The sequence below is a fragment of the Pogona vitticeps genome, chromosome 4 (genome assembly GCF_051106095.1).
Source record: "Pogona vitticeps strain Pit_001003342236 chromosome 4, PviZW2.1, whole genome shotgun sequence".
NCBI classification, from domain to species: domain Eukaryota; kingdom Metazoa; phylum Chordata; class Lepidosauria; order Squamata; family Agamidae; genus Pogona; species Pogona vitticeps.
The window spans coordinates 157418864-157441103 of NC_135786.1; the positions used below are offsets into that span (position 1 = coordinate 157418864).

Sequence of the window (22240 nt, forward strand, 5' to 3'; positions counted from 1 at the left end):
CATCATTGCACTTTTCCCCTATGTTATAGTGATCTATGCGGCAGCAGACTTTGGGGTAGGATAAAATAAATATTTTGGAAATTTGAAGTCCTGCCATCTTACCAGCCAAGTCTGGCTCACAGAAACAACTGTCTAAATTTTGGATCAATTTCTGTTCTCTCACAACTGTGTGGAGTGATGGTGACCACAAATTTACTGTGGGAGCAGCTTCTCATAATCAGAACCCAACTTTAAAAGATTTATGCAGTGAATGGTAAAGGCCTCTGATTCCATTCAACGTATGTGTAAAAACATTGTCCGGCTTATTTCTTGTTACATGATGCCCCCCAAAAAACGTGCAGTTAATGTACACTTGAAGGAAACAGAATTTTACTTTATTTAACAAACCAGAGTTCAATATATTAAGCCATCAGAACCAAATGCTTTGTTTACTTTCAGACAAAATCCACCTCATGGTTTCAATACACCAAATAAATGAGTTCAACAATCATATATCCTATTGGAATTTAGCAACCTTTGTATGCTGTCTTTGACAGGTTTTGGCTGGGAGGGATCCTTCTAGACTGGGGTGACTGTCAATCAATCCAGTAGCATCTCATTGTTCCCTCTGCTTCAAATGTTGAAGAGAGCCATCTCTCTCTGCTTAAGCCCTTTTCCTGCTCTTATCCAGGCAGTAGACAGTTAGCAATGTAGTGTGCCAATGAAGAGTTAGTGTCCATCAGTCATGTACAGTAGTGCCTTGACTTACAAACTTCCCGACATACAACCATTTCAAGTTATGACCAGCTCTGGCCACAAAATTTTGCTTCTACTTGCGACCGGAGCTTCGAGTTATGAACAGAAAAAAAGGCGTGGAATTCAAATTGCTAACTGTTGGTGGTGAAGAGGCTGCTTCTTCGTAGCTCTTTTGCCCCAGCAGTTAGAGTGTGTGTGATCAGAGGAGGCTTCGGACTGACTGGTAAGGTTAGGTGCTGCTTTCTGCTTTTAAAGAACTGTTCTGGCTGGGTCTTGCAGCATAGTTTTGGGCTGGGGGGTTATGTTTCTGTGCTGTGATGGGTCTTGCAGTCTTTGTTTTTGGGTCCCCCCCTCTTTTCTGATGGGTCTTGCAGGGTTTGTTTGCTTTTTGGGTCCCCCCCACTTCCAATGGGTCTTGCATCGTTTGTTTACTTTTTGGGTTCCCCCCATTTCCGAATGGGTTTGTTTGCTTTTGCTTTGCTTTTTTTGCATTTCCAAAGGATCTTGCATGGTTTGTTTGCTTTTTTCTTTGCTTTTTTTGCATTTCTGAAGGGTCTTGCACGGTTTATTTGCTTTTCTTTTCTTCCTTCAGCCGGAACGGATTAATCGCGTTTCCGATGGGTCTTGCAGGGCTTTTTTGTGATTTTTTTTCCTCAGGCGGAATGGATTAATTGCATTTCAAGGCATTCCTATGGGAAATGGTGCTTCAGCTTATGATCATTTCGATTTCAACTGGAGTTCTGGAACCAAGTAAGTTCATAAGTCAAGGCACCACTATAGTTAGTGATGTAGACAGTAAGCAGACTACGAATCAGTAAAGTTCTATTCATTTCAACAAGTCATTTTTAAAAATCTTTTTGACCTCTTAAAGTGAGTAAATTTAACTTTTTACTCTTTCTCTTACCAGTGTCTGAATTATTGGGACAGTAAGTGCCAGTTAATTAGAACAAATAGGGGCAGTCTATTGTAGGGAGTCTTGAAGTTATTTCTGCTTTGTATACCCCTGCATAATCTTCTGTGTACTTGAGAGGATTTTTAGCCACAAAATGTTATACTGTGCCAAGACATCCCATGATAGAAGTTCGCTCATCTACATAATTGGTGAAGCATACCTTGCACTAATAGGAATATTGGTTATATAGTTTTTAAATATATTTTGTTTAACTGTACAACCACAGCAACAAAACGGGTAACTTTATCACTGTTCCCAGCTTCTGCCAGATATGTTGAGAAGCCATATCCACTAGTACAGTCATATCAAAATAGTGTGTTAGGGACATTTTGCATTCCAGCTTCTATCGTATTACCTGTATCACATTATATATTTTTCCTGAACCTGTTGCTAGCTTCAACTTCCATTCAGTGCATACGCCGATGTAGGATTTGGATCACCAATGCATGGAAAATTCATGTTGGCTTTCTAGAGCAGCCCTGCCATTATGAAAATAATTGACAAAAACTTTGTTTCCAATCTTCCTCTACACAAGTGAAAGTGACACCACACAAGGGGAAATCCCAGAAGCTGACTTCTCTTTTTATCAGTTAACCACTTTGCATGCAAACACAAAGCTGTTTATCAGGGCTGTTTTTCAGCAAGTGTAAATGGTAGTGGGCACAAGAGGGGATCTTGTAGAGTAAACCATCCTAAGTGCTGCCATTATTGCTGTTAACATTCAGGCTGCCCTTCACTATGTAAAGCTTGGCATCTTTTTTCCTGTTGGCAACATGGGTATGATATTGCACAGCAATATCTGGTTATTTGGGGGAGGGGGTTTGAACTGTGGACACAGGAGCACAATATCCCATATTCATAAACTGGAAGGATTTTGAAAAATCGAATTTCCTGGCTTTTTAAAACAGCAGTTTAAATATACATGCACTACACAGAAATTCCAAAAGAAATTTCTGCTACATAGAATTGCTAGAGGATTCCAGAAGATGAGCACATGATCTGTACTACTGTTATAGGAGAAGACTGAGGCAAGAACAGCTTAGATGTGGCTGCAGTCTCTCTGTGCCAAAATATTTTGAACGGCTGTTTCGGACCTTAATGAAATGGTAAAGGTGCAAGTAGGTACAACACATACAATGAAAAAACATACATGTTCTTTAACCTCTCCATTAAGCTAATGTTGCCATGCCTCCTCCACTGAATGCAGGCTAGAAAGTTATGTTACAATTTCAAAACCCTTTCTTTCAATTGTATATAAATTTTCCAAAAGATACCCCTATGGCTTTTGAAATATATAAAAAAGAAAGAGGTGGAAATTAGCAAAAGAATGTTACTTGAAACCAAGGTCAAAATCATCCATACTGTTAGAGAAAGACAGTGAAAATAACGGGGACAAAAATCGACTAATCTGAAATGTAGTGTTAAGAGGATTGTGAAACAGACACACACAAAATAGGCTGAAGATCTGGTGCTCAAGTTAAGCCTTAACTATCACTCGAGCAGACTAGAAAGTTATATCCCAATTATATTCTAAAAAAAGACACCCCTATGGCTTTTGAAATACAAAAAAAGAAAGAGGTGGAAATTAGCAAAAGAATGTTACTTGAAACCAAAGTCAAAATCATCCATACTGTTAAAGAAAGACAGTAAAGAAAGAGGAGACAAAAATCAACTAATGCAGTGTTAAGAGGATTGTGAAACACACACACACAAAACAGCTTGAAGAGCTGGCGCTCAAGTTAAGCCTTAACTCTCACTAGAGGAAAAAGGAGTCCAATGAGACTATCCTATCGTACACATGAATGGAAATACATAAGGGACCAGAATAGACCGTATTGCTGGGGAAAGTGGGGTATCAATGGGATACTCAGTTCGGGGAAAGTGGGGTATCAATGGGATACCCAGTTCTCCTGTCACAAAGTATTACTTCATCCTTGTGCAGCAATAATATAGAGGAGCCTTCTATCCAGTGGCTATCTGTGATCCAGGCGGAAGAGAGGGTCGCATCTAACTCATCTGCCTATTGCAAGGGATTCCTAATTCCTCACAGTAGTTGGGGGTAGGGCGAGGGAACTAACCAGAAAAGAAAACTATGGATGAAATTCAAAGTACTAAATGCTATGCAAAAGAAATAAAAATCAAAGCAAAAAACTGGCTTCTTCCTTGCCTAAGAAACAAAAAGCCCATGCTTCTCTCCCTGTGGGGAATAGTCAAACCCCACCCTATTCTCATCCTTTCCACTACAATCCCCTATAGTAAAATTTAATTACAGGACTGAAACGATCAACCTGGAAAACCCAAGCACGTCAACTCTCTCCCCACCCCGCAAACCCTAAAACATAAACCTTCTGCCCCGCGGCGAAGACCTGGTGTTTATACTGTCTCGCAGCAGTCCACGAACCATACCTGGGGGTGGGGGGTGGGGGGTGGGCACAACTATCACCAGCCCCTCGTCTCATTGGCTGAGATAGACTGAATGACAGTCGAGGCTTGGCCAACCAGGACTTTGTCTGCGTCCTGTGGCTGGCAGAGCCTACCGGGTCCTACTTCCTGCTCGGCTCCTGTCACGTGTGTGTCGCCGCCTCCTTGCAGGGACCTGCCTGCCTGCGCCTTTGCCCCTTCTGCGAGCTGGTCACTCAGGCGCCGCCTACGGCTTCTCCCACTTTCTGCTGCGGAGTTGCGCGTCAAGGGGGTAGGTAGGTAGTTCTTGTAACTGACTGCTGTCAAGGGGGATGCGAAGCTGCTGCTGCTGGCGGCGCCTTACTCACGAGGTGGCTGAGGGACTACAGTACTCTGTGGCTGGAGTGCCCAATGCTGGGCGCCCCTGTGTGAGTGAGCCAAGCTGTCCCTTTAGGCAAGGCTTTATTTTATTTAAGCCGGAACTGGGCAGCAACACCCATGGTTGCCGGAACCTTGTGAGTACGTAAGGGAATTACAACAACCGTTAATAAGTATTTCGGTCAGATTAAGTGACTTGGCCAGAGGCATTCCATCTGGGCCTGGCCACCTCCTTCGGTGGGTCATCTGCGACTATCCTATCATGCACATATAATGGAAATACAGAAGTGACCAGAATAGACGATATTGCTGGGGAAAGTGAGGGGGTGCAGTAGGAAAAGAGAAAGATCTCCTATGAGATAGTTGACTAAACAGAGGAAGCCACAGATCCTAGTTTGCAAGATCTGAGAAGAAATTAATGGGAAAGGCAATACTGTACTGCTGCAAGTGGGATAGGCAGGAAGATTAAACAACTTAATATGAGATGTTTTCACAATCAGAGCAAAACTGTTAATAGGACATTTTGGAAATCAGTAACTCAGTCGCTAGACATCAGAAGTGACTGGACGGCACAGCATGTTTTGAGTTTTGCATCGTGACAGGATGGGTGGAATAGGTACCCAAGCTCTCCTAACATTAGGTTAGCCTACGCCCAATCTCAGTGGGGGGAAAAACCCAGTACATACAGAGCTGAAATGAGTGAGCTTCTGAAGATTTATTCTATCCTTTCAAAATATATTGAATACCAGAAATAGAAACTCTTTTCAGTGTCTGCTTGGCCAAAAGGGAGTTAAAAAGTTTTTCTCCTGAAAGTCCTTTAATTTGGTCCCGGCTGACAGAGCCAAATTTCAGATTTCATAGGTCCCTCTCAAACTGAAATTATGTTCACTTTTAAAATATTGGTGTTTCTAGGAAACAAAAAATTCAGGACTCCCCCCCCCCCCCCTTGAAATAGCTACTCTGAATATTAGCATTATAGCTACCGGGGCCCAGATTCCTTCCAAATAAAGAAGGGGCTGGGATTAAACATTCTCTGTTAAGACAAGCAAGTCTGGCCTCTTCAGTGTATTCAATCTATTTTAAATCTTCAGACACCAAAGGTCACTGGCACGGGGGAAGAATTTTTTTTTAAATGCAACTCAAAAACCATTTGCCTTAACATCCTTAATTTGGCACAAAGCAAGGGCAGTCTATTTTCTACATCTGTGTGGATCCAAGGTCCTACCTCAAAGTTAAAATGTTTTGTTTGGGGTCTCCCTCAGTTGAATTGGCTAATGGAATACTCAATTCTGCTATCACACAGTATTTATTTTTATTTGATTTATATCCCGCCCATCTGGTCTATACGACCACTCTAGGCGGCTAGAGTACTTGTGCAGCAATAATATAGAGGAGCCTTCTATCCAGTGGCTATCTGTGATCCAGGCGGAAGAGAGGGTCGCATCTAATTCATCTGCCTATTGCAAGGGATTCCTAATTCCTCACAGTAGTTGGGGGTTGGGCGAGGGAACTAAAGAGAAAAGAAAAATATCGATGAAATTCAAAGTGCTAAATGCTATGCAAAAGAAATAAAAACAAAGCAAAAAACTGGCTTCTTCCTTGCCTAAGAAACAAAAAGCCCATGCTTCTCTCCCTGCGGGGAATAGTCAAACCCCACCCTATTCTCAGCCTTTCCACTACTATCCCCTATAGTAAAATTTAATTACAGGACTGAAACGATCAACCTGGAAAACCCAAGCACGTCAACCCTCTCCCATCCCCGCAAACCCCAAAACATAAACCTTCCACCCCCAGCGAAGGCCTTGTGTTTATGCTGTCTCGCAGCAGTTTCCCCCACAAACCATACCTGGGGGGGTGGGCACAACTATCACCAGGCCCTCGTCTCATTGGCTGAGATAGACTGAATGACAGTCGAGGCTTGGCCAACCAGGACTTTTTCTGCGTCCTGTGGCTGGCAGAGCCTACCGGGTCCTACTTCCTGCTCGGCTCCTGTCACGTGTGCGTCGCCGCCTCCTTGCAGGGACCTGCCTGCCTGCCTGCCTGCCTGCGCCTTTGCCCCTTCTGCGAGCTGGTCACTCAGGCGCCGCCTACGGCTTCTCCCACTTTCGGCTGCGGAGTTGCACGTCAAGGGCGTAGGTAGGTAGTTCTTGTAATTGACTGCTGTCAAGGGGGATGCCAAAGATCCTAGTTTGCAAGATCTGAGTAGAACTTAATGGGAAAGGTAATATTGCTACAAGTGGGGGCAGTAGGAAGATTAAACAACCGAATATGAGATGTTGGTTTGCACGATCTGAGCAGAACTATTAATAATAGGACATTTGGGAAATCAGTAACTCATATTGTCACTAGACATCAGAAGTGACTGGACGGCACAGCATACTTGATTTTTTTCTTATTTACTGAGCAATGACATCATAACAAGATGGATGGAAGAGGTACCGGAGCCCTGGTAACATTGCTTGTTAACAGAGCTTCCTGTCTGGGCCTGGCCACCTCCTTTGAGACAACCTCCTCAAAAATATAATTAATTATATCAGCTCGCTGGCATCATGTTAAACCTGTTATGCATGGTTGCATTCATCCCTTTAAACGTTTTGATTGTTTACACGGGTGCACATTGTGAGAAGCTAGAGACATTAAAAGGCCCATCATTGTTTTCTCAGAGATCTGTTCAATTTTCATCCAGTGGGCTACAGAAAGGCAGTCTGGCTCCCCCCCCCCCTATAATTCTGTAGTATTGTTCCTTTTCTTTCCTCATGTGCAGACAGCATCTCTGAGAAATCTTGCTGTGCTACAAGTAGATCTGTTAGAGTTTATGAGATTAGAATAGAGAAAAAAAAATCCAAAAAGAGAGGAAGGCAGTATGAAAAGAGAAATACCAAATATGAGAGGGATTGATTCAATGAAAGAAAACATGGGCTTGAGTCTCAAAGACATGAGCAAGGCTGTGACTAATACTGTAGAACCTTTTGGTGATGATTAAAACATAGGGCCTCCACAAGTTAGAAGCAATTTGACAGACATAAAAACAATAATGAAACTGCTAAATATCATTAAAGCCATAGCTTGAAAAGCATGACAGTGATGTTGCAAACCATTTACATTCAATCAACACATATGGAGATGTTTCTTTACAGGAATAGTATCAACTGTGGGTTTTCACTACCTCCTCTTAGAACCATCCCACAATTTTCTCCAGGGGTGCAACTATATCTCTAATCCAGTCCTAATTTGAAAGACAAGCAACTACAGTATACACATGTGTTTTTAACAAACTTTTTCTGCTATTGAACTAAATATACCTTACAAGTTGTGTTACACTGCAAAACAGTTACACATGACTGCATTGATGATATGTAAAACTTTTGTGTCATGTGTTTTTACTATTTCAGGGTGGAAAATATCTGAATCTTTCTTTGATCAGAGAAGAAAGCCAGTATGTCTCATTCACGCAAACCCCCTCTTGTGACGGGCATTTCTCCCAATGAAGGTATTCCATGGACAAAAGTCACAATTCGAGGAGAGAACTTGGGAATGGGCCCAACAGATCTTATAGGTAAGTCAAAAATGCTAGTTTGATATTCACAGTATGTATCTAGCATTATTTTTAATGTAATTCTGTAGCATTATGAAAATATTTTGCAGAGGCTGTAAGGGGTTTTTGGATTAAGATCAAGAGATGATACAGAACTGACAGCAAGAACAGTGTGTAAAAAAATCAAACATTCTTTTTCTACTTATTGATGTCCTACTTGAGCCTGGAAGTTATGGCCATTTTCACAAGATGTAGTAGATCTAAACAGTGATGGTTTGTTGCATCCAGAGTAGTCTTTAAGGCAGGGGTCAGGGAACTTTTTAAACTTTTACCCCCCCCCCAAAAAAAATTTATATATGCCGATATTACCCCTTTGATTTGAACCTCTTAATGCACCCAGACGCCTCGCAGGCAGGAGCAGCGGCGGTGATGTAGGCCCTCCGGCAGCACTGCACTGGGAGGGGGAGAGGAAGAAAAGTGCAGCTGGTGAAGGCCCCCCGTGCTCCAGCTAAACCGAGCCAAGGGCGAGAGAAAGGGAACTGAGGAGGACAAGGATCCTTCTTCCTCCGCCACCGCCGTGGCTTCTCCTCCTCCTCAATCTCTTCCTGGGCTCTCCCTTTTCGGGTGACTTGGCGCAGCAAGTGAGTGACCAACCCGGCCACTTCACACGTGCATTAAAAAGGACCCAAAGTAGCTTACGTACATCGTGAAATATTTAAAACTGAAAAACATCCCCCCTCTTGCAGCTGATCCTAAGCTCAGGATTTGGTCTTGAGAGGGATCCTCTCTGCCAGATCATCCAAGAAAACATTAACACACACGGAGTGTGTGCAAAAGAGTAAGAGGTCCAGCAGACAATTCCCCTCGCAGGGAAGGCGCAGGGAGGACCCCCTCCCTCCCAAACCCCACTTCTCCTGCCCACCTCCAAGTCGCCAGGGCGGCTCCTCCACCTCCTGCTTGCCCCTAGTGAAGCCCCCTTCCCTCTCCAGCCCCACCTGAGACTTGGCCCTTTAAAAGAGGGAGGGGGTGTCCTACATCTTTATAGGGAGGGGAAGATGAAAGGCAAGTTACTTCCACGCATTTCTTTGCCGGCAGGATTCAGGGAAAGGCAGGGTCTCCTTACCCCCCCCCCACACACACATACACCCCCCACACACACACTTGATGAAGCCTTAGGGCCTTGCAGGGGCATTGGTCTCCTGCCTCTGGGGGTGGTATCTGAATCCTCCGGAGGAGACCCAGAGGGGAAAAAATGCCTTACAAGCAGGTTGAGCAGCACAAACCACCAAGCTGCAATGAGACTGGCGGGCAGCTGGCCATCTCAACTCCCCCTGCAAATCTCCCCCTCCCACTTCACCCCTGATCTGTTTGGTCCTCTCTCCCTCTCCCTCCATGAGCTCAGGTGAGGTGGGAAGGGAAGGGGGCCTCCTTGCCAGCGCACCGGGTGGGTGGGAGTGGGCAGGAAGGAGAGCCCCGGCCAGGGCTCCGCTGGACGAAGAGTCTAGCTGGCCCGGTCCGCCGCCCTCCCCCCCCCCCCGCTTTGGAGGCGAGGAGAGCAAGTGGGTGCCCTTGTGCAGTTCCTTGCAGGGGCTCGCTCTCCCCGCAACGTAATGCCCGCCTACATACAGCATAATCGGAAATAAAATGCCTGGGGGTAATGAGGATGGTCGCGGCTGCCGCAACCATCCTCGTTACCCCCAGGAGTTTCATTTTTACCCCAAATGGGGTAATTTACCCCTCTTCCTCAACCACTGCTTTAAGGCTTTTCAGCCAAAAGATTTCTTTCTTGTGCTTTGTTTCTCACTTACTTTACTTTGACAGATCAGTTTTAATGATCTGTACCTTTTATTCCATGTTATGTAACTGGAGTGTTTTTGCATTTCATATCTTTTGTGATGTCTTGCTTCATGTTCATTCATGTTAGTACTTTTTCACTCTTCTTAGTACAGTACAGGCAAGACATTGCCATTTCAGTGCTTCTATGTCTTGTAGAGTCCTCAGTGCTGAATCCAAAATTCCATCCATAAAGTAAAACCAAGAATAATAACATTGTGAAATACAAATTCTCAAAGTCTGTTTTAGGTTTTTGTTATGTATTGCTTTCTTCAATACAAGTAAACTGTGCCAAGCCATCTCTGTTTTTGCCTTTATTACGCGGCTTCCATCCCCCTGTTCACCCAAACAAGTGCCAAGGTATTTGTACTTGCCAGTCCACTCCACAGTCTTATTTTGGGTCTTGAGCTGCATTTCTGGTGCTGCTTGGTTTTTACTAAGAACCATGAACATTTTTAAGCATTAGTGTTAAACTATGTTTGGTAATTCCTTCATAGATTTTATTGGTTAAACTGTGCCAACAATCTAAACTACATTATTTCCATATCAAATGTTTAAAAGCTTTCCATTGTCAATAATGTTGTCATTTGAATCTGCAAGTGCTTTCCCAAAGATATTCTTAGAATACAAATTGAAAAGAAGTGGCAAGATTATGTATTCTTATATTTTTCTTTGTATCTTTACACCCTCTGTCATTTAACCTTCACCTTTTGCTGCAGGTTTCTGTTGCCAGTGCAGGGTGCTAGTTATACAAATATCTCTTGATTCAAGACTTCAGTTTTCTATAGGATTTGAAACACTAATTATATACCATCCATCCAAGTATTAACCAGGCCCAACCCTGCTTAGCTTCCGTGATCATATGAGATCAGGTGTGTTTAGGGTGGTATGGCCATAGGTAGGTGGGACTCATTAGCCTGGGAAGGCAGCCCATCTAGGAGAAGGAAAACTCTGATTTCAAACCTCCACTGCCTTGTGGCTATATCCACTGATGGAAACGGCTTCAGGAGATAACCTCGAGGCAAAATCCGGAGCTGGAGTCCCGAAGGCAGTTCGTGTCATTCTGCCAACTCCTGCGACGTTGCTGGAACCAGTTGTATTGACTCCTGCCTTTTCATTGGGCTATTTCAGTGATGTGTAGAGGGGGGATTTGCTGCTTGGGTAACAGCCTATCCTCCATATAATTTAACAAGGCTTTGTGCTCTGGGGAGGCCACTCCAGCTTCGCATGCAGCGTCAAAGTCCTCCATACAGTTTTGCTCTTTTTGACTTTCTCACCATCTGTAATAAAATATAAATTTCTTCTGGATGTTCATTCTTTTTGTTCCATGGTTGAATCTTCATGCCTTGTATATGCTTACTACATTCCATATTTCTAATCCAGTTATCAATATGGAGATTTAGAGCACTTTCTGACCACCTGAAGCTTGTTGGAAACTCATGATTGTGATATGTCAGCCAGTAAATATAAGTGAATTGAATATTTAGACCTCCAAAGAGTGGGTACTGCAGATCTGATAAAAATGACAGCTCATGGCAATTTTGAGTTTAGATCTTTTTATGTTCTGTGGCACATCTGAGCACAGGCAGGACTCAAGAGTAATAAGTGCCAAATGTCTACTGATAGGCATCTGTTTTAAGAGAACTGGTCACCATATCATGGACTTTTGCCTTTTGATACCTTCCTTCATCTAGTCTTTTTTTTTAGCGTGGGTGCATTAGGCGAATCTTCCCGCCGTCCCTCCCTTTTTGCTTTCCATAACTGTTTAGCTAAAGTTTCGAGTGTTTCCTGTTAAAGTACTGTATTTTTTCATTTATAACATGCCCCCATGTATAAGATTCCCCCCCCCCCAATTTTCTAACCCAAAAATGAAGAAAGCTTAGCTTTGAGGATTCAGCCTCTGGGCTTAGAACATCGGACATTTTGTCTCTGTTGAATCTTGAGCCAACAGGCTGCACCTCCAAGGAGGTGTGTTCCAATTGGTTTGTTCAGGATCAGCTGACATCAGTTCCATAAGGCTCATGATTGGAGGAAGCCAAGTCTCCTGACTGTAGGAAACTAAGCCTTGTAGCTGAAGTAAGCCTGTTTACAAAGGCAAGGTATGTGCCATTTTGTTCTCTCCTCAGCTATCTCATCTTACTTACGTGTAAAAGACATCCCTCAATTTTTAGGGTAATGTTTTTAGGAAAAAGCATTTTATAGACGGAAAAATGTGGTCGCTCATTCCAAAATATAATTCACGATTCTCACAATGGAATGGAGTACACCAAAAGGTGTTGGACTTATCCTTGAAATGTTAAAACATTGACTAATGACCTATGAGTTTATGTGGTCAGTGGAGTGTTGACCTAAACTACTCTTAACCTCCCTTCTAGCTTTACAGTTCATGGTTTAAGAAGTAATACAATAAGTTGCAAGCTTCATCAATTCTGATTGCCTCTCCTAAATTCTGATTGCCTCCCCTAAATTTACACAATAACTTCAGCTTCATAAGCAGTTGTACAGTGAGGAGATTCTTGTGTGAAATTACATGCATTCTATTGTGAGACTAGTTCAACAATGGCAGTAGAATAAGAGTTTTTATGATCTATTCATAAAACCATATAGAGGAGAATTGTCACTGGAAGAAAGTGAATTTCCTTTTCTCGGTAATCAGAATGGGATGATGGGTGTATGATAAAAATTCTCTGCCAGAAAGCACTGAATCCATCTCAACATGTATCCCATGGTCTCTAAGGGAAGGTAAGATCCAGTGTTTGAGAATCACTTATAACACGGCGTTACCTGTTGCTTAGTTCTGTTCTACTGTCTTTTACAAGGTTATGTGATATCTGACTTGCCTAGAGGTTAAGGCTGGTTTCTTCAGTAATGACTAATAAGGTTTGCATATTTACAAAAGTAACTGAAATTCTTAAAGTGCTTTTTTTGAAGTGATCCATAAAAGTAAGTAATGCTCAAATCATATTTCTGCATTTGAGGAATTCATGTGATTATAAAATAAAAAATAGTCACCTTCAAGCAGCTTCTGTTTCTCTTTTCTCTTATTCTCTAACACTTCAGGGTTGACTATCTGTGGGCACAATTGTCTTTTGACTGCCGAATGGATGTCTGCTAGCAAAATCGTGTGTCGAGTGGGTCAAGCAAAGAATGACAAAGGGGACATTATTGTCACTACAAGGTCAGGAGGCAAAGGGACTTCAACCGTTTCTTTCAAACTCCTGAAACCTGAAAAAATAGGTATGTTTGCCTTCATTATGTCCATGCTTATACTGTAGATATTTAGTGTTGTTAAAGTTTGATAGCATGGGAGCTACATAAGTAATTAATTCAACAAATTCTATGAATGCTTTAATCTGCTTTTATTCACAGTCAGAGCATTGATCTGTGTAGCTGAGAGTTATCTATTCTGACTTGTATTTATTTTGTTTATTTATTTAAAATATTTTACCCCACCTTTCTCCTTGAAAAAGACCCAAGGCGGCTTACAACAATGAAAGACAATATTTAAAGTTGAAAACAATGAGTATACAATGCTGGTTAACATCATTAAAAGACAATATTTAAAATTATGAACAATGAATAAAAAGGCATCTTATGTCATTAACTGGCAAAATATAGTTGAGCATACCAAAAAAATTTAAAAAGTCACTCTGAGAAATGGAAAACACAGAAAAACACAAGTAGTACTAAAAATGCAATCAAAGAAGTAATACATAGCAATCTATCTAAAAATCACACACATGTAGCTAGTTACTGAGAGAAGTCTTGTCTGAAGAGAAAGGTCTTTGCCTGCTTGCGGAAGGATGGCAAAGATGGGGGCAGCCTGGCCTCCAGTGGGAGGGAGTTCTAAAGTCTGGGAGCAGCAACAGAGAAGGCTGTCTCCTGTGTCCCCATCAGATACACCTGTGAAGGTGGCGGGCCTGAGAGAAAGGCCTCTCCTGATGATCTTAACACCCGAGCTAGCTCATAATGGGAGATATGGTCTTTGAGATAGCTTAGACCAGCGAGGGCAAACCTATGGCACACGTGCCACTGCTGGCACGTGAGCCATAGGTCGCCAGATTGCTACTCCCTCCGACCCTGCACCATGCAGCCAAACCTCAGGAGGCGGCTGCAGCCGGTGCTGGCGCTTTGGCAGGTAGATCCAGAGCAACTGGTGCTGGCAGCAGAGTGGTCTTGAGACACCTCCGTGCCAGGATTCCCCTTTCCGACGTCACTTCCGGGTCCGCCGCCGCTGCAACAGGCCACTTTTTTTTCTTCCCCAGTTTGGGCATGTGAGACCAAAAAGGTTCACCACCACTGGCTTAGACCCAGGCCATTTAGGGCTTTGTAGGTTAAAACCAGCACTTTGAATTACCCGTATTTTTCGCTCCATAAGAAGCACCTTTCTGTAAGACGCACCAATTTTTTAGAAGAAAACAGGAAAATATAATCTGTTTTCTTCGCTCCATAAGATGCACAGACTTTCCACCCCCCTGTTTTGTGGGAAAAAAGTGTGTCTTATGGTGCGAAAAATACGGTACACTTGGTAATTGATTGGCAGCCAGTGGAATTGCTGTAACAGAGATTATGTGATCCCTGTAACCAGCCTCAGTCAGCTATCTGGCTGCTGCCTTTTGAACCCGTTGAAGTTTCCTGACAGTTTCTGATGGCACCCCCGCATAGAGCACCTTACAGTAATCTGGCCAGGAAGTATCTAGGGCGTGTTTCAGAATGGCCAGATCAGATATCTCAAGAAACAGATGTAGCTGGTTTTAATTGTGCAAATGTACTCCTGGCCACCCCTGAGACCTGGGCATCCAGGCTCAGGTATGAATCCAGGAGCACCCCCAAGCCACACATCTGTTTTTTCAGTGTGAGTGTATTCTCGTCCAGTACGTGTTGCATCCCTTTTCCTTGATCTGCCTTTCGGCTGACCTGGAGCACCTCTGTCTTGCCTGGATTAAGTTTAAATTTATTCACCGTCATCCAGTCCATTACTGATACCAAACACTGATCTAGAGCCAAAGTAGCTTCTTCAGGTTTAGATGGCAAGGAGAGTTAGAGTTAGATGTCATCCACATACCAGTAACACTGGACCCCAAAACTCTGGATAATCTCTCCCACTGGTTTCATGTAGAATCTACATGAAACCAGTCTGAATCTATGTTAAATAACACAGGAGACAAAACAGAACCATGAGGAATCCCACAGGTCAGCTACCAAGGTTTGGAACAGGAATCCCCCAGCACCACCTTCTGAGTTCTCTCCTCCAGGAAGGACTGGAGTCATCATAGAACAGTTCCCCCAAGTCCCATTCCAGAGAGATGGGTCAGGAGGACACTGTGGTTGATAGTATTGAAAGCTGCTGAGAGGTCAAGCAAAACCAACAGGGACACAGATCCCCTATCCAGTTCCCAGTGTAGGTCATCCACCAAGGGGACCAAAGCCATCTCTGTCCCATAAGCAGGCCTGAAGCCAGATTGAAATGGATCTGGATGTTCTGTCTTATCCATGAACCTTGGGAGTTGAGAGGCCACAACCCACTCTAGTACCTTCCACAAGAATAGGATTTTAGATACTGGTCAGTAATCATTCAGTACTGTGGGGTCCAAAGAGGGTTTTTTAAACAATGGTCTTACTATTGCCTTCTTTAAGCATGTTGCGATCCTATCCTATTGCAAGGAAGTGTTCACCACTCCTCCTGCCCATCAACCGTTCTCTTTCTGGCAGCTTTTATGAGTCAGGAAGAACAAGGATCCAGCAGGCACATGGTAGCCATCAACTCCCTGAGGATCCTGACCACATCATCAGGCTGCAGAAACTGAAACTCATCTATTAACACAGGGCAAGCATTACCATTCTTCAGGTCATCTCTGGTACTGGTCATTTCCAAATCTTCCAAAATGGTTTGGAAGTGGACTTGTTGGAAGTAAATTTGGGATTATGCCAAATATGCATTCAAATACATGCCTAGATACCTGCTTGGAAAAAGTAAAAGAAAAGCAACCTGGAGACAATTCCCACATAAGCACTGAGTTGTGGCCTTTTCCTCAGGCACTTACATTGAAAATACCTAAACTTTCCTTGGTTGTTGTTGAGTATTTAAACCATTTTTACATTAATGTTGCATTTCCATAAGCTTCTGCTTATGGGAAAGTTCTGTTAAATTCAGTAGATATTCCACTGACATCCACATAACTATGTTTTTGTCACAAGAGGTGTTTTAGTAGTTAATAGCACCAGCTACCTTGGAGCCCCTCTTGAGCTACTGGATAACTCAGTGATTTTAGATAACTGACTGTGGAGCCAGAGGTTGGGAGTTCAATTCCCCACGGTGCCTCCTTGACAGAGGCTGGACTCGATGATCCATAGGGCTCCTTCCCTTCCAGCTCTGCCTTTCTAAGATGATGATGGTGATGTTTATTCTGCCTGTGTGTGTGCCTATGTCTGAAACATATAGGAGAAAAAAGGTAGATTTTTGCTAACTGAGGTTTTACATTTACATTTCCTACTATTAAATATATAGGAAAGCAAAAAGAGTTTCAGGGTTATGTGAGGTAAAAAGCTTTAGTTCCAAAAGAATTCTTAGCTGTTCTTAATTGGGGCTACTTGGTTAGGCTGGACTATGATAACAGAAGCAGTGTAGGAATTGCCTGTAGGTTGCTTTTCTTTTACTTTTACCAAGCATTTTTCTAGGCGTGCATTTTTTGTAACTTCCAGGGCTTCTTTGACTTCTTTTCTCGTGAAACTGGACAGAGCTTATTGTTACAAGGATATGCATTGTTTTCTCTAGGTATCTTGGATCAGTCTGCTGTCTGGGTTGATGAAATAAACTATTATGACATGCGCACTGATAGAAACAAAGGGATGCCCCCTTTGTCTCTACGTCCTGCTAATCCGCTTGGTATTGAGATAGACAAGTAAGTACCAAGTTTCACATTCTTAGCAGTTTTCCGTATATGAGTTCCAGACGTTTTGGAGTTTGAGATCTGAGAATCCAAGTATGTAATTTATAAGATAGAGAATATGTCTTGGTCATGGAAAACTAAAGTTTCTTTTCGATCTCCACTGTGCTTTTATTGGACAGGTTCCACCCTTTGGGGTACTTGTTAGACAAGTGGGAAAAGCAGTGCTTTCTCTTTGAAAGGTTATAAGCTTATAAGCATATACACCTGAATATGAAAAGTGAGAAGGTGTCCTGAATGTTTATAAACATGCACGTAAACTTGTCAGAGAGATAGGATTGGCTGATACAGGCTCAGTTCACACCTAATGATCTTTGACTGATAAACCATGGTTCATCAACAGAAACACAACTGTGTGCCAATAGATGCAATCTGATTCTAATTTCATCCTGGTGTGTAAACACATATTCAGCATAAGCTTCTCAATTTAGTTGTGATAGAAACTGTGATTAGCACTTCAATTGAACACATGAAGGGAGGGTTGAACAGGGAATGCAAGTTGATATGTCTCATTCCAAGCAAATAAACCATACAGTATTTGCAGGTATGTTAGTTTGGAGACTCCCAATGAAAATTTTTGCAGATTGTTTCTGTTGATCACCTTGAAGAAGGTCTTCAAATATTTACAGGCCAAAATATGTTAGGTTTTTAGAAGGAAATGTGTCTCTTCGGTTCCTGTGTTCCAAATGTTATAAAGCACTTAACACCTTTTAAGCCAGACCAGGCTTCTCTGGGTAGCCACCCCAAGGGAGTACCAAAAGTCCTCTACTAGAGGCAGGGCTTTCTCTGCAGTAGCCCAGTCTTTATGGAATCAGCTTCTGGAAGAGTTATGCCTGGCTCCCTCCCTTTTAACATTCAGGGGAAAAAAATTTAAGACCTTTCTTTTTAGAGAAGCCTCCCATACTGATCTGGGATGATTTTTTAAATTATTATTTTCTTTATTTTTATTTTTACTATTTTTATTTTTTCTCAGTCTCCTGTCCTGCTATGTTGTAAACTGGTTCTGCGTCATCAGGTTTTTATCCCTGTGTGTGATTTGAATTGTCCTTGAATTTTATTTGTTAAACTGCCCAGAATAGTGCTTTTGCACTAATTGGGTGGTAAATAAATGAAGTAAGTAAATAAGTCCCAGAAAGGATTCCTAGGATTTCTGCCTCTCCATTCCAAATATGTAGCAAATTACATTTCCTGGTGTCCAGTTTTTTGACAGGGTTGTTACTAGTGTGGAAGTACATTTTAGTTTTTATGGTTTATTATGTATTACATATCTACATAAGGTCAGTGTAACACATAGCAGAGGGCATACCGTATATACTTGGGTGTAAGCCAACCCGAATATAAGCCGAGGCACCCAATTTTACCACCAAAAAACTGGGAAACTTATTGACTCGAGTATAAGCCAAGGGTAGAAAATGCAGCAGCTACTGGTAAATTTCAAAAATAAAAATAGATACCAATAAAATTACATTAATTGAGGCATCAGTAGGTTAAATGTTTTTGAAGGTACTGCCCTTCTGAGCTGTGAGACACACTTCAGTGCCTGCGGAGGGAGAACTCATACGGATGCTGCGCTTATCTACTGCTGCGTAACAAGATGGATGGAGAAGGAAGGTGGGAGGAGGAAGGTGGGTACATAGAATATGTAGAAGGAGGAGGATGGGAGTGTCCTGGAAGCAGAAATGCAGTGTACTTAACCCGGGTCATCGGACCACCCACAGAGGCTGCAGGCACCAATAGATGAGCGGGGGAGTCCGGAGAACACCCGCACTGCAGGGGAGAACATGTAATTTTGACACTGACTCGAGTACAGTGGACCCTCGACCTACAGAATTAATCCGTATTGGAACGGTGTCCGTAGGTCGAAAATGCATTTCCCATAGGAATGCATTGAAAACCAATTAATCTGTAACCCGCTCAAGAAACACCTCCCCCAAATTAAAATAAACCCCTGCTTTCCCAGGGAGTAGACTGGGCCTACCGGGGGAAGCCTTCCCCTGGTAGGCCTGGTCTGCTCCCTGGGAAAGCCTGCATCAGTGGGAGGGGGGAAACTCTGGATGCCTATCCCGCCGCCATGGGAGGCCTCTCGGAGGTCCCCCGTCACCACCAATAGTGCCTCCGAAGCACTATCAGGGGTGGTGGGGACCTCTGAGAGGCCTCAGATGGTGGCGGGGAAGGCCTCCGGAGGTCCCCCGCCACTGCTGCTGGGAGCTGAGCCGCGTCGGGCGATCCTGACCATGCTCGGACTCCTGGACTTCCCATCACTGCTGCTGGGAGCCAAGTGGCGGTGGTGGGGGAAGTCCAGGAATCCGAGCATGGCTAGGATCGCCCGGCTCGGCTCTCAGCGGCGGCAGGGGGGGGACACACCTTCGGATGCCTTCCAGGGCTTCTCCGCTGCCATGAGAGGCCTCTTGGAGGTCCCCCCTGCCGCCGATCGTGCTTCGGAGGCACTATTGGCAGCGGGGGGGGGACCTCCAAGATGCCTCCCATGGTGGCAGAGAAACCCTGGAAAGCATCCGGAGGCAGATCGGTGGCCTACAGACTGCTCTGTAGGTAGATTCTCTGGCCGCAAGTCAATTGGAAATCTTGCGGCCGGAGAAGTCCGGATGTCGAAAAATTCGTAAGTGGAGCCGTCTGTAAGTCGAGAGTCCACTGTATAAGCCGAGGGGGTGCTTTTTCAGAAAAAAAAATTATGCTGAAAAACTAGGCTTATACTCGAGTATATACAGTAATTAAATTAAAATGGGTCAAGCATGTTTCCTTTTTGCTTTGTTTCATCTGCCAGCGTTATGATGTCCAGGCTTCTCTTTTGCTTTTGATGTTTGTAATTATTTTACACCTATATTTTATATTTTATATTTTATACCTATATTTTAAAAGTTTAGATGCCTTAGCCGAATGGTAGCTAGTATAGCATAGCTGGCCACTTGTGTGTGTTTTTAAATATTCTGGAATCTATTGATGTTTTTAAGAAGGATTTAGATTACGGAGTTGAGATACTCAGAGCATTTCTTTATTTCTTTGATGGTGATATAATGTGTAAATATATTAATACCAGAATCAGGGGATTCCCAACAGGGAAGTTTGGCCTTGGAGTTCAAAACGAAGCACGGCAAAGGCTAATAGAGTTTTGTCAAGAGAACAAGCTGGTCATCACAAACACCCTTTTTCAACAACACAAGAGGCGACTCTACACATGGAAATCACCAGATGGGCAACATCGAAATCAGATTGACTATATTCTCTGCAGCCAAAGATGGAGAAGCTCTATACAGTCAGCAAAAACAAGACCGGGAGCTGATTGTGGCTCTGATCATCAGCTTTTCATAGCAAAATTCAAGCTTAAACTGAAAAGAGTAGGAAAAACCACTGGGCCACTCAGGTATAATCTAAACCATATCCCTTACAAATACACAGTAGAAGTGAAGAACAGATTTAAGGAACTAGATTTGGTGGACAGAGTGCCTGAAGAACTTTGGATAGAGGCTCATAACATTGTACAGGAGGCAGCAACAAAAACCATCCCAAAGAAAAGGAAATGCAAGAAAGCAAAGTGACTGTCCAGCAAGGCCTTACAAATAGCAGAAAAGAGAAGGGAAACAAAATGCAGGGGAGATAGGGAAAGTTACAGAAAATTGAATGCAGACTTCCAAAGAATAGCAAGGAGAGACAAGAGGGCCTTCTTAAATGAACAATGCAAAGAAATAGAGGAAAATAACAGAAAAGGAAAAACCAGAGATCTGTTCAGGAAAATTGGAGATATTAGAGGAAAATTTTGTGCAAAGATGGACATGATAAAAGACAAAAATGAAAGGGACCTCACAGAAGCAGAAGACATCAAGAAGAGGTGGCAAGAATACACAGAGGAATTATATCAGAAAGTTTTGGATATCCCGGACAACCCAGACAATATAGTTGCTGACCTAGAGCCAGACATCCTGGAGAATGAGGTCAAGTGGGCCTTACAAAGCCTGGCTAACAACAAGGCCAGTGGAGGTGATGGCATTCCAGTTGAACTATTTAAAATCTTAAAGGATGATGCTGTTAAGGTGCTACATTCAATATGCCAACAAGTTTGGAAAACTCAACAGTGGCCAGAGGACTGGAAAAGATCAGTCTACATCCCAATACCAAAGAAGGGCAGTGCCAAAGAATGCTCCAACTATCGGACAATTGCACTCATCTCACACGCCAGCAAGGTTATGCTCAAAATCATACAAGGTAGGCTTCAGCAGTATGTGGACCGAGAACTCCCAGAAGTACAAGCGGGATTCCGAAGGGGCAGAGGAACTCGAGACCAAATTGCCAACATGCGCTGGATTATGGAGAAAGCCAGAGAGTTCCAGAAAAACATCTACTTCTGCTTCATTGACTATGCAAAAGCCTTTGACTGTGTGGACCACAGCAAACTATGGCAAGTCCTAAAAGAAATGGGTGTGCCTGACCACTTTATCCATCTCCTGAGAAACCTATATGTGGGACAGGAAGCAACAGTTAGAACTGGATATGGAACAACGGATTGGTTCAAAATTGGGAAAGGAGTATGACAAGGCTGTATATTGTCACCCTGCTTATTTAACTTATATGCAGAATACATCATGCGGAAGGCTGGACTGGAGGAATCCCAAGATGGAATTAAGATTGCAGGAAGAAATATCAACAACCTCCGATATGCAGATGATACCACTCTGATGGCGGGAAGTGAGGAGGAACTAAAGAACTTTGTAATGAGGGTGAAAGACGAGAGTGCAAAAAACGGTCTGAAACTCAACATCAAAAAAACTAAGATCATGGCCACTGGTCCCATCACCTCCTGGGAAATAGAAGGGGAAGATATGGAGGCAGTGACAGATTTTATTTTTTTGGGCTCCATGATCACTGCAGATGGAGACAGCAGCCCCGAAATTAAAAGACGCCTGCTTCTTGGGAGGAAAGCAATGACAAACCTTGACAACATCTTAAAAAGCAGAGACATCACCTTGCCAACAAAAGTCCGAATAGTCAAAGCTATGGTTTTTCCTGTAGTGTTGTATGGAAGTGAGAGCCGGACCATAAAGAAAGCTGACCGCCGAAGAATTGATGCCTTTGAATTGTGGTGCTGGAGGAGACTCTTGAGAGTTCCCTGGACTGCAAAGAGAACAAACCTATCAATTCTAAAGGAAATCAACCCCGAGTGCTCATTGGAAGGACAGATCCTGAAGCTGAGGCTCCAGTACTTTGGCCATCTCATGAGAAGAGAAGACTCCTTGGAAAAGACTTTGATGTTGGGAAAGTGTGAAGGCAAGAGAAGAAGGGGACGACCGAGGATGAGATGGTTGGACAGTGTCATCGAAGCAACCAACATGAATTTGACCCAACTCCGGGAGGCAATAGAAGATAGGAGGGCCTGGCATGCTCTGGTCCATGGGGTCACGAAGAATCGGACACGACTAAACGACTGAACAACAGAATCATGTGGGTTTT

At 43.2% G+C, this 22240-nt stretch overlaps 1 protein-coding gene and 1 long non-coding RNA gene across 12 annotated transcripts in view; one reads left to right on the forward strand and one right to left on the reverse strand.

Moving 5' to 3' along the window:
- Window positions 1-352: 352 nt before the first annotated feature.
- Window positions 353-4095, reverse strand: LOC140706845 (uncharacterized). The gene is made up of 3 exons (XR_013545165.1): window positions 4033-4095; window positions 2043-2166; window positions 353-1475 (listed from the first exon to the last, which is right to left on the reverse strand). It is a non-coding gene; the product is annotated as an uncharacterized LOC140706845 (long non-coding RNA).
- A 162-nt stretch (window positions 4096-4257) lies between these two features.
- EXOC2 (exocyst complex component 2) overlaps window positions 4258-22240 on the forward strand; it is a 130432-nt gene continuing 112449 nt past the window's right edge. For 4 of the 11 annotated variants that reach the window (XM_072998562.2, XM_078393411.1, XM_020789825.3 and 1 more), the window contains exons 1-4: window positions 6464-6601; window positions 7858-8021; window positions 12894-13070; window positions 16609-16735. In XM_072998562.2, the coding sequence (XP_072854663.2) occupies window positions 7904-8021; window positions 12894-13070; window positions 16609-16735 (422 nt within the window). In that variant the 5' untranslated portion in view covers window positions 6464-6601; window positions 7858-7903. Of the gene's footprint in view, window positions 4384-6463; window positions 6602-7857; window positions 8022-12893; window positions 13071-16608; window positions 16736-22240 lie in introns of those variants that run through there. The other 7 variants (XM_078393410.1, XM_078393413.1, XM_020789823.3 and 4 more) reach the window with 4 other exon arrangements.